The sequence below is a fragment of the Eumetopias jubatus genome, unplaced genomic scaffold (assembly GCF_037043125.1).
Source record: "Eumetopias jubatus isolate StellerSeaLion01/CBP00866 unplaced genomic scaffold, mEumJub1_p1.0 scaffold_17, whole genome shotgun sequence".
In the NCBI taxonomy this organism is placed as follows: domain Eukaryota; kingdom Metazoa; phylum Chordata; class Mammalia; order Carnivora; family Otariidae; genus Eumetopias; species Eumetopias jubatus.
The window spans coordinates 29853295-29866199 of record NW_028274823.1 but is presented as its reverse complement, the minus strand read 5'-3'; the positions used below and the strand labels follow the sequence as shown (position 1 = coordinate 29866199).

General features: G+C 40.4%; 1 protein-coding gene and 1 pseudogene across 1 annotated transcript in view; one reads left to right on the top strand and one right to left on the bottom strand.

Moving 5' to 3' along the window:
- Positions 1 to 840: 840 nt before the first annotated feature.
- LOC114205406 (large ribosomal subunit protein eL28 pseudogene) lies at positions 841 to 1329 on the bottom strand (annotated as a pseudogene).
- Positions 1330 to 5663: 4334 nt separating this feature from the next.
- ABCC2 (ATP binding cassette subfamily C member 2) overlaps positions 5664 to 12905 on the top strand; it is a 64350-nt gene continuing 57108 nt past the window's right edge. Inside the window, exons 1-2 of the mRNA XM_028098796.2 lie at positions 5664 to 5696; positions 7322 to 7495. Coding sequence (XP_027954597.1) covers positions 5664 to 5696; positions 7322 to 7495 — 207 coding nt within the window. The remainder of the gene's footprint in view (positions 5697 to 7321; positions 7496 to 12905) is intronic.

Sequence of the window (12905 nt, the reverse complement as noted above, 5' to 3'; positions counted from 1 at the left end):
CCATTGATACAGATGTTTGAGGTGCCGGAGTGACTCCAAGAGGGTCCTCTTGGCATGCCAGTAAAGCTCTCCCTCAGGTTATATAATTCTGTTCATCTCTTCGAACTATGCCTTTTGTAGTTGTCCCACAGTTCTTAGCTATTCTGTTTTCAGTCTAATTTCTCACTGCTCTCCAGTTTTAGCATTCTCTGTTGAGATTTCCTCAAGCTCAGAGATTCTTTCCTGAGCTATGTCCAGTCTACCAGTAAGCCCATTAAAGGCACTCTTCCTTTCTGTTACAGTGCTTTTTATCTCCAGTATTTCAATTCTTTCTTAGAATTTCTATCTCTTTGCTTACATTGCCCATCTGCTCTTGCATGTTGCCTATTTCATCCATTAGAGCCTTTAGTATATTAATCATAGTTGTTTTAAATTCCTAGTCTGATCATTCCAACCTCTCTGCCATATCTGAGTCTGGTTCTGATGCTTGCTCTGTCGCTCTAAACTGTTTTGTGCCTTTTGGTATGCCTCGTAATCTTTTCTTGATAGATGGACTTGATGTACTGGGTAAAAGGAACAGCTGAAAATAGGCCTTCTGTGCTGTGGTGGTGAGGTGTTAAAGGAGAGGAAGTGTTCTATGGTACTATATTAAGCCTCAGTCTTCTAGTGAGCCTATGCCTCTGGACTATGAACTTGACAAGTGCTTCCCAGCCCCCTCCCTTAGATGGAACAAGAAGGCTGGAATAGGCTGGATTTGGGTCTTTCTCTTCCCCCAGGTTGGTCAGGCTCTGATGAAACCCCAACAGGTTAAGTTCTGGTTAAAGAACTTCTTCTTTTTTTTTTTTTTTTTGAGTAGGCTGACATCTTTATTGCTTTAGAGGCAGGGGCAGGTGCTCAGGAGCTCTTGGTGGGGCGGGCCCTCTCCCTCTTCACCATCACAGGCTTCTGGCTGCACAGGATGGCGCTGGCTCTGCGAATGGCAGCCATGCGCAGATCTGGGCGGTACTTGTTCTTGCGGATCATGTGCCGGATGCTGCTGGGGGTGGCCCGGGCATTCTTGTTAGTGGTGGTTCGAACGTAGGAGGTGGCGGCTTTCCGCCGGCCAGATCTCCGCTTCATGACCACCACCACGCCTTTACCGTCGGCCGCCGGCTCCACGCCCACGGTCTTGCGGTGAATCAACCCGTTGTAGCGGAACGAGTTGCGAGCCTTCAGGTTGTTAGGCTCAGTGCTGTAGGTCTGCTTGTTCCTCTTGATCAGGAAGCTGGAGCAGTTCCGCACGACCGTCCACTGCAGGTGGGCGGACATGGCTGCGGCTCCTCTCGCTACGGCAGCCGGAGACGGAAAGAGGCCAAGAACTTCTTCTGAGAGCAGGCCTTGTTAAGAAGAAAAGAATGCTCTGGTATATTTCAAATGGCTTTTGTTCTCTCCCTGCCAGAAGCAGGAGATTTTTCTCCAATATTCACTGTCTGAACCTCCTAAAGCTCCTGAAGGTAAAACTCACAAAAGTGTTTGTAGGGTGGAGCTCCCCTATAACTGAGTCCCCCTGGATTTTTTTTTTTTTTTTATCTTTCAGACTTGACTGAGACTTCAGTTGGACTTTAGGCAAAGACTGAGTCATCCAGTGCAGATTCATGAACAGGGTCCAGCAGCAAATGAACACCTTGGAGCAAGTCACAGAACTGCTTCCTATTGATTTGAGTAAAATGTTTGATGAAAACGAGCTGGAGTTGCTGATGTGCAACCTTGGCAGTGTGGACATGAATGATTGGGGACAACATTCTATTTACAGGAAAGGCTAATGCCCAAACCCTCCTGTCATTCCATGGTTCTGAAAGGCTGTGCTGCTGATGCTTCCCGAGAAGTATCTCCGGTTACTACAGTTTGTCACAGGGACATCCCAAGTACCTGTCTATGAATTTGTCTCACCCTTTTGTCCCAGTGGTTTCCAGTGGTTCACAATAGAGCAATAGTGGAGTTCTGAAAAACTGCCCAGAGTTCACACGTGCTTTAACTGCCTTGACTTACCTCCATATGAAACCTTTGAAGATTTATGAGAAGAATTTCTCAAGGCTGTGGAAAATGCACAAAGATTTGACGAGGTCAGCTGAGTACTCCCTGCCTCGGGGTGGTTATTTATACAGAGTAAGTCCTGCTTGTACTTTTGAGCTTGCCAAACAGACTTGGCAGAGACAATGGCAGAACAGTTGCACACTGTGGCTCCTAGAGCAGAGTCTTCCCCCATGAACTTACCCAAGTTCAGATGTGGGAAGCCAGTCACAGATCATATTCCTGCATTTTATACTACAAATTATCAACTGGATGATGTGTACACTAATTATATTTCAGGAGGACTTTGTCTATTTGTGTTGTACTTTTGTTGGCAAAGCCCTTAATAAATATTTCATGGTAGGGTGCCTGGGTGGCTCAGTTGGTTAAGCGACTGCCTTCAGCTCAGGTCATGATCCTGGAGTCCCAGGATCGAGTCCCGCATCGGGCTCCCTGCTGAGCAGGGAGTCTGCTTCTCCCTCTGATCCTCCCCCCCCATGCTCTCTCTATCTCATTCTCTCTCTCAAATAAATATTTTTTTAAAAAAGAAAAAAAATAAATATTTCATGGTAGTTAAAAAACAACAACAACCACCACCTCTCAGTGATTCCGTGACTCTCAGACACTAAGACTGTTGTAGTTCAGTATTCCCTACACTGGCACTGGATCCTGTAGAGGTTTTAGTTCATGGGGTTTTATTCTATTAAATTGTGAGGCTCTGCATTTGCTTGTCTGTCTTTTCAATTTGGGGGGCAGCATTTTGCTGTATGACCTCACTTCTCTTATTGTTGATTTTTCAGTTTGCTCAGCATTTTACTTGTTAGGATGGAATGGTAACTGCCAAGCTCATTACCAGACCCACCCACTTCTTTTTTCATTTAATAATATATGTTTATCCATCCATGTCAGTATATATCCAATAATCTCAGCATTTGTTTTGGTGACTATTTAGATCCTCTCCTGTCTCTTTTTTTGACTACTCAAAATGTTTTAAGTACAAACAAATACAAATTCTGCTCATTTTAAAACATGACTATAATTTCTATCAGTCATTTTGTTCCTCTTATTGGCAATAGACATCACAGGAGGGATTACATTTTATCTATAGAAAATAATTCCACTCACACCATACCATTCATTAGGTCCTCTCTTCGGTCTCAGTGAATATTTCCAATCATAGCTAATTTGCTTTCACTACTGCTTGCTAGACAAGTGCGGTCAATAGATCTTCCATCTGCCAGAAAGATAGAGGATTGAGATGGTTGTCAAGGAGTAACTCAGACATTTCGTTAGATGTTTGTATGCTAGTTTTTTCATACTTGAGGGAAATTGTCATGACACTATTGTCAACAAACAAAGGCAAAGCCAGGACTTATAAAAAAGAGACAGGAAGGGAGGAAAACACACAGTTTGGGGAGAGTAAGGGTTTATTCTTGATTAAGCTAATTAGCTGGAGGGCATCAAAGAGGCCAGTATGGAAAGCCTGGTGTTGAGCAGGCCAGCCGACAGAGAAAACAATTTCAGATATTTATGACTTTTCTGAAAAGCCCTTAGAGTTTGGCCACGGGGCATGTGTGACCAGTTGTCTAATATCTGCCCATGTACCATCAGCATCACCCCTTTAGGTAAGCCAGGTTTGTACTATTTGTTTCTCTCGTCAGAATTTCTCATTTTCCCCCTTTGGTCAAAGTAACTTCTCAAGGAACAGATTCAACCATGAGGATTTCATTCTTTTTTTTTGAGACAATATCAGTTGGATGTCAACTGGGGAAAATATATAAATACAACATTTAATCATTCTGATATTCAACAGTGTAAGCAGGCAACAAGTATGAGGATAATCGCAAATCCATAAGAAACATTTGGCACCATGTTTTTACCCAGGTTTTATTTATGCATTTATACACTTATGTGGTAAGTATGGTGATGCCATCTGATTACATAAGAATAATTTAGTGTGTGCATATTAAGGAACTAGAAAATGTTGTTTGTGGTAAACAGTAGCAAATATCCATCCAAATATATTTGGACACCCTAAGACCTAAATCATTTTAACACTGTTAAAGGCACATAGAAGAGTGTGGACGTTCATCTTATGGCTATCTTACCATAAGAAGAGAACTGAATGAATGTCCTAATAAAAGTTACACATCCTTCAGATGTTAATAATTCACAACATATCCGCTGGTACTAGTGGTAAATGTTACTATCATTTGTGAGTTTAAGGTAACCAAAGGTATAGTTAACTTCAGGCCAGGCGTTAAAGTATACATGAAATATATATGTATGTATGTATACATTAAAGTGTACATTACGCTCTTGTTAATTACTCCCTGTAAGTATAATCTGTATATAACCGTGGAACAAAGAAATGTTTTTTTACGTTAGTGACCAAGATCGTTTCACATGAACCCCCAAATGGTGACATTTGCGCTTTAATGTGTTGGCAAGCCTGTATGGCTTCTGTTAATTTAGGGTGACCCGATTTTAAAAGAGCATTTGCTTTACTAGGGGAGAGAGTAATGGGGAGTTGTTGACTAATGGGTATAGCGTTTCAGTTGGGCAAGATGAAAAAGTTCTGGAGATTGGTTGCACAACAATGTGAATATACTTAACACTACTGAACTGTATACATTTAGAAATGGTAAAATTTATGTCATGCAGTTTTTACCACAATACCAAAAAATTGCCTTAAAATATTATTACGTAATACCTAATAATTAGGGAAAAATCAGAAAATACAGACAAACAAAAAGGAAATCCACCCACAATCCTAACAGCTAAGGCTAACACTTTGTTGCATAAATTATATATATGTATATATAGGTTCACACTAGATATGCTATTTTATAACCTGACTTTTTGAAATAAAATTTATACTACTTTAAAGTATATTTTAAGTTATGTGGTCTTTTTTTAAGATCTATTTAATTTAGAGAGAGAGCACGAGCGGGAAGGGCAGAGGGAAAGAGAGAGAAAATCTCAAGCAGACTCCATGCTGAGCGTGGAACCTGATGAAGGGCTCAATCCCATGACCTTGAGATCACGACCTGAGCCAAAACCAAAAGTCAGGTGCCTAATCTGACCTCACAAGACTGCACCACCTTGGCATCCCTTAAATTTTATGGTCTTAATTTAAAATCCAAAGGAGTATGACATTTCACATTCCTGTAAATTCTAAGGCCTTAAAATGGAAGTGAAACTGCATGTTTAAGGGTACTTGCCCTCCATTGATGCTTCTCTTTTTAGGTCATATGCCTTCAGGAGAAGGAAAGGCTCCTCAACTCCTGAGTTGTCCGCCACCTCTGCTAACATTTTTCAGTGGTTCCTTTTAGATATGACCATACCTACAGAGGCTTCTGGTACTTGGGAAATGGTGAGTCTACCTGCCCCTGGGGCTCCTCAATCCTCAGTCACTGTCTATCCACTGGGATAATATAAATAAACATCTGAGGAAGGTTAATGAGTAAACTGTTAGGATGAAAGGTCAGGAGACTTGCTTTTATTAGGAACATCAGAACATCAGAATGGGAGATGACGCATTGCTACTTGCAGTCCACCTTCTCTGAGGAAAAGAGTAAATAAAAAAACGAGAGTCACAGAAGAGTCTTCATTCCAGAAGTGCTCCAGGAATCATGCTGGAGAAGTTCTGCAACTCTACGTTTTGGGTGAGAAATAATACTTATTTTCACTGTTGATTCTTCTCAGACTCAGAACTAACAGATTAGCCTCGGTGGTTACCAATAAGAACCAGAAAAGTTAGATGAGCAGGTGGTCTAAAGCTCAGAGTTTTTTTGGTTTGGGGTGTTTTTTTTTAGTTTTTTTTTGGGGGGAGGGGCTTAAGAAAAGATAAGTCATAGTATCTCCAGAGGATATTCTATGTGGAAGAGGTAACGTATGTGTTCTCTAATGTATATTTATTGTATCCCAGATTCTTTTCTCAGACTAGCTAGCTGTAAAATTGTCTTCTCTAAAGAGAAATAGGGAAAAGGCTTCCAATTCCAACAATGTTAGGAGGGAAAGTTGTTGTTGTGTAGTTTGTGGGGTGGGAGGAAGAAAGGAAGACCCAAGGTTGAATCTTGCTGATGTTGAAATGATAGTGATATCTTCTAGAGGGACTGGCAATGAGTGGTATGGAGTGGAAGCTGAGGTCAGGGATGCGGATTTGGGCACCATGAGCACTGAGACAATTTTTGAACCATTAGAGCAGAGAATTTCAGGTCCAGGTGAGCAACAGTACCAAATGGCTTAGTGGAATCGAAAATGAGAAGGAACCTAGGATTTAGTGATTCTGTGAAAGTGTGGTCTGCAAATGCCTAGCACAGCATCAGAATCACATGGAGGGCTTGTTAAAATAATCTTAGGTAATTTTTCTGAATTGTAAAGTTAGATAACTTTATGGAGAGATAAGAAGAGTGGGAATGAGATAGCAGAGCAGGTGGTTAACACTTCACATCTTAGAAAGAACCTGGGCCCCAAGGGCCTCAAGGCTGGGACATGTATACCACAGGAAGGTGGGTCTTAATAGGCCCCAGGATCTTACCAGGCCATCCTTTGCGAATTCTTTCTGAGAATATCTGACAGATCATCTTGGTCAGAGCACTGCAATGTTTGCTTTAAAGAGTCTGTGCGAACGACTATACAAAAACTACTAAAAATTTTTTATGAGGAGAGAAAAATCTACCCTCACAAGACTCAAGATATAAGAACTGGTGCTCCCCACCCTCACTTCACAAGATACTTCTATTACAGAATGTAAAGACTAGTACAGACTTGCTGGGGATGAGCCTTCCATCCACTCGTGCCTTTACAGCTCCTGGGCCCAAGGTCCCCGCAGGTTCAAATCACTGTAAGCCCTCTGGCCCAAAGGAGGCGAAATGCCATAGTATGACTAAAGCATCCTGCTGCCTGCATGTTTGAACATCTGTCAGGGAGTTTAATTAGTGCTAGAAACAAAAATAAGAACAAGTTTCTGTATCCTAGGGAACTATTTGAAGAACAGTCCATCCCTCTTCTTCCCACAACTTCGCAGATGCAGTGGTGAGGTTTACTTAGAATAGCTGGTGAACGAAAAGTTTTTAAAGGTTGGATTGACCAGAAAAGTCACTGTCATTAAATGTTGACTTTTTATCAATGGAGATAAATAGGAAAATGCATCTAGGGAAAGGGTCAGGTTGGATGTGGATAGAGAACGGAGTTAAAATTGTTTGGGAAAGTGGAGGATGTGCTCATGCTTGTTTTCTGTCTTCAAAAAATGAGTATATTCAACAATCTTTCTATTTCGGTCCCCCAGAATTCTTCATTCTTGGATAGCCCAGAAGCGGACCTGCCACTTTGTTTTGAGCAAACTGTTCTGGTGTGGATTCCCTCGGGTTTCCTTTGGTTCCTGGCCCCTTGGCAGCTTCTTCATGTGTATAGATCCAAGATCAAGAGATCTCCTATAACCAAACTCTACCTTGCTAAGCAGGTACAGGAACTCCACTATTTTCTAATTACTTGGTACAGGATAGAGAGATTTTTTTGGTGGTTAAAGAGTCTTTTCCCTATCTTTAATCAGCTTTCCTGAGACAGGTGCTCACTGGCCCCTTGTCATATTTCTTAGTTAAGGTAACTTTAATTTTTGTGTAAGGATAGTGACTCTTGGGGCGCCTGGGTGGCTCAGTTGATTAAGTGTCTGCCTTCGGCTCAGGTCATGATCTTGGGGTCCTGGGATCCAGCCCTGTGTCGGGCTCCCTGCTCAGCAGGGAGTCTGCTTCTCTCTCTCCCTCTGCCTCTACCCCTGATTCGTGCTCTCTCAAATGAATAAATAAAATCTTAAAAAGTAAAAGGATAGTGACTCTTAAATCTTATTGATATCAGACTCTTTAAACACCAATGATGAGTAAACAATCAAATAGTTATTGTCTTTTTAATATTTGAGAAGCAAATACTGGATGACCTGTCTTGAAACTATTCTAATAAATCAGGGGACTGTAATTCGGTTGGCACCTACAAGGAGGTGAAAATAAAATGCACCATTTTCTCTGTACCATTCAGGTAATCCAGCCATCATTCATCTCCCATAACTTAGGTCTGAAATAAGGCTTCCATTTTCCCGAAGTCTTCCATGAGTCTGGACAGTCACTCACAGTAGAGTGAGGTAGGGTGAGTGCTCACAGTGACATGCCTGAGTAAGGAAATATGGAAAGGACAGGAGCTGCAGGAGAGAGCCCAAGAGGAACTAGGGGAGGAGACTGTCAGCCAGTTGCACTGATTAATGCAGAAAGGGTCTTGTGGGAACGAGACATTCAATTGAGTTTGAAAAGCCACCTCATAAACTCCACCATCTGCTTTTTTCACTAGTTTTTTTTGTTGGTGGTGGTGGTTTGTTTTTCCCATCTGTCCTGATCTTTAAACAGGGTTTAATTAAAAATGCTAATTAGATTTGATGTTCTATGAGACATATACCAGGGACCATAGGTTATCTGCAATCTAAACGGAAGGAAAGAACTTGGCCAAATGAAATGTGATTTTCATTGACACTCCAAGGCAGGGGCTGGTGGTGAGTTTTGCTGGACTCTGGACAGGAAAGAATAGTCCCTAAGAGTACATGCAGGGTCATTGCCTTCTTTACTGATCCAAGTGCCAAGCACAGGGCTTAACACTCAGTATGAATTTGTTAAATGCTAATATTAAATGTGCTCTAGAAGTAGAGGTTGAGTCAAGAATGTGGTAGATCCTGAATATTGAACAACATGCTTTAATACCCTTGGGAATGAGTTAGAGACTTCCAGGAAAAGGCTGGGTAATGAATAAATCAGTATCCTATCCTAATTATAAACTAACTATAAGAACTTTTAACTTTTAGGGGCCCCTGGGTGGCTCAGTCATTAAGCGTCTGCCTTCGGCTCAGGTCATGATCCCAGGGTCCTGGGATCAAGCCCTACATCAGGCTCCCTGCTCAGTGGGAAGCCTGCTTCTCCCTCTCCCACTCCCCCTGCTTGTGTTCCTGTTCTTGCTCTCTCTCTGTCAAATAAATAAATAAAATCTTAAAAAAAAGAACTTTTTACTTTTAAAAAAACAGCTTTATTGAGATATAATTCACATATCATACAATTCATCCATTTATTTTTTAATTTAATTTAATTTAAATTAAATTAATTAACATACAGTATATTATTAGTTTCAGAGGTAGAGTTCAGTGATTCATCAGTTATATATAACACCCAATGCTCATAACATTAGGTGCCCTCCTTAATGCCTATCACCCAGTTATCCAATCCCCCCACCCCCCTCCCCTCCAGCAACCCTCAGTTTGTTTCCTATAGTTAAGAGTCTCTTATGCTTTGTCTCTCTCTCTCTCTTCTTGTCTTATTTTATTTTTCCCTCCCTTCCCCTATGATCCTCTGTTTTGTTTCTTAAATTCCACATATGAGTGAAATCATATGATAATTGGCTTTCTCTGATTGACTTATTTCACTTAGCATAATCTCCTCTAGTTCCATCTACATCATTGCAAATGGCAAGATTTCATTTTTTCATGGCTGAGTAATATTCCATTGTGTGTGTGTGTGTGTGTGTGTGTGTGTGTGTGTGTGTGTGTGTGTGTGTATACCCCACATCTTTATCCATTCATCTGTCGATGAACATCTGTGCTCTTTCCATAGTTTGGCTATTGTGGACATTGCTGCTATAAACATTGGGGTGTAGGTGCCCCTTCGGATCACTACATTTGTATCTTTTGGGTAAATACCTAGTAGTATAATAAGTAGCTCTATTTTTGACTTTTTGAGGAACCTCCATACTGTTTTCCAGAGTGGCTGCACCAGCTTGCATTCCCATCAACAGTGTAAGAGGGTTCCCCTTTCTCCACATCCTCACCAACATCTGTTGTCTTCTGACTTGTTAATTTTAGCTATTCTGACTGGTGTGAGGTGGAATCTCATTGTGGTTTTGATCTGTATTTCCCTGATGCTGAGTGATGTTGAGCATTTTTTCATGTGTCTGTTGGCCATTTGGACGTCTTCTTTGGAGAAATGTCTGTTCATGTCTTCTGCCCATTTCTTGACTGGATTATTTGTTCTTTGGGTGTTGAGTTTGTTGAGTTCTTTATAGATTTCAGATACTAGCTCTTTATCTGATGAGACATTTGCAAATATCTTCTCCCATTCTTTAGGTTCTTTTGGTTTTGTTGACTGTTTCCTTTGCTGTGCAAAAGCTTTTTATCTTGATGAAGTCCCAATAGTTCATTTTTGCTTTAGTTTCCCTTACCTTTGGAGACTCAATTCACCCATTTAAATACAATTGTTTTTTTAGCATATTGATATGTACAACCATCACCATAATCAATTTTAGAACAGAAACAAACCTCCTATCTCCCCACCCTCCTTAGTCCTAAGCAACCACTAACCTACTTGCTATCTCTATGGTTTCCCTATTTCAGACATTTCATATAAATGGAATCTTATAATAATATATGGTCTTTTATGGTTGGCTTCTTTCACTTAGCATAAGATTTTCAAGGTTCATCCATATTGTAGCATGTGTAAGTACTTCATTCCCATTTTGTGGCTGAATTATATTCTATTATATGGATATAACCCATTTTGTCTAACGTTTATAAATATAAATCTCTATAGAGAAAAAGAAAATCAATGTATTGGCTTTTTTTTTTCCTGTAGCTAATAATCCACTCATCCTTGCTCATAGTCTCAGGAGCTCCATTCATAATTTATACTTTACTTTTTGTCCTCTACCCTGAGAGTAACAAGCACAAATTAGCTACCTCTTAAAAATTTCAAAATAATTGATCTCTTCTCTAAAACAGTCTGAAGTATAACTCCTCACACACTAAAACTTTACTTCTTCTATGAGAAACTTCTTGGCTCATTCCTCAACTTGATTTTATTTCTCCATTTCCTCTTCTACCTGCTTTTGGGCTGTTTCTCTCTGACTTTCCTGAACTGTCCATACTTGTCTGAACTAAGTCAGTTTGCTTGACCAAGGTGAGAGATTCTACAAGTTTGTTTGGCTAAAGCTACATTCTTACTGAAAGGACCTGATGCACAGTAGGTAATTGAATAAATTGAATTATAAAATAAATGAATGAATGAATGAGCTTAATCCCAGGGAAACGAAAGAGGAATTTGGTTCTGGAGGTTGTGGAAGTGCTGAAGTCAGAGCAAGAAAGATGTGCAGCAAAAATAGACTTGGTGTTGAGCCAGCGAAATGTGGAAATCATCTTTAAATGATTGCAGAATATAACATAGAAGATTCCGGGGCGTGTTCTGAAAAGTTTCAGAGAGCGGGATCAAGATTAAGTGGGTGGAGATTATTCCAGGGAAGCCCACTTTGGCTAAATATATTGAAGGACTTTCTAATAATACTGACTTTTTGAAAATAAAATAGACTGCTGGGGGTCATATTCCCTGAAAATATTGATGCTGAAGTTAGACACTTATATGCCAGGGAATTGGTAGAAATAGACACTCTGCAATGGATAGAAGATTCAACCAGAGTGCCTATCATTCATAAAACTCTGGGAAAAGGAGGACCTTGCAGAGATGGAGAGATATTAAATATGGCCAAACCACTCTCCTTTCTCTTTTAATACCAGTGAGACTGTGTTTCCTTAAGAGGTTTAGTAAATTCCATGCGTGCTTGAAGCCCCTCCAATAAATCAGAGATCAAAGACAAGGACTATTTAAGGACAACCATAATATTTCCCTGATCCTATTTAATAAAAGTGTGTGCATGTTTCTGATTATAAAAATAATGCATGGTTGAGCACCTGGGTGGCTCAGTCGGTTAAGTGTCTGCCTTTGGCTCAGATCATGACCCCAGTGTCCTGGGATCGGGCCCCGCATCAGGCTTCCTTCTCCGCGTGGAGTTTGCTTCTCCCTCTGCCTCTGCCTGCTGCTCCCTCTGCTTGTGCTCTCTCTCTCTCTCTCTCTGTAAAATAAATAAATAAAATCTTAAAAAAAATAATGCATAGTTATTGTAGAAAGTTCAGAAACTCTAGAGAAATAGGAAGCCAATTAAATCCATTGATCATTGTTATCACTCTGTATACTCCTATTAACATTTTGGTATGTTTCCTGCCACTCTTAAAAAAAAAAAACTGAACAAAGAAACAGAAAATGAAAAGTAAAAGTCTCTTTCTCACCCTTCTATCTCCCAGTACCATTCTCCAGAGGCCTTCATTTAAAATTATTTTGATAGTTACCTTTGTATCTGCAAATAATGTGTTCATACCTGTATTTCTTGATCTAACACCTTTAAAAAAGATCTATTTCTGCCCTCTGTGAAAGACAAGGAATTCAGTTCATTGGCCCTACCCTCACCTTCCTTTTCTTCTTCTCCTCTTTCTCTCAGTCTTTTAATTTTGTATGATTGTTTTCAGTTCTTCTGTTGGTTACCCTTATTCCTAAAAATAATCTGCCATCAATTTTATTTCTATTTTTTTTAAAGATTTTATTTATTTATTTGAGAGAGAGAATGAGAGACAGAGAGCACGAGAGGGAAGAGGGTCAGAGGGAGAAGCAGACTCCCCGCCGAGCAGGGAGCCCGAAGCGGGACTCGATCCCCGGACCCCAGGATCATGACCTGAGCCAAAGGCAGTCGCCCAACCTCCTGAGCCACCCAGACGCCCCTGCCATCAATTTTAGATTCTACATCTTGATACCTCTTTGTGTAAAATGAGAGAATTAGTGCCCCCACATTTCTTGGATCTGAAGAAGATCCTCATATAAAATTTTCAGAGAGAGCAACAGTAAATAAATCTCAAAGTCCTTGCTTTCCGAAAATGTTCATCTGGATATGGAATGCTAGCTTAGAAAACATTTTTTTTAACTCTGAAAATGTTGCTATATTGCTCCCCAACATCCTGTGCTACTGCG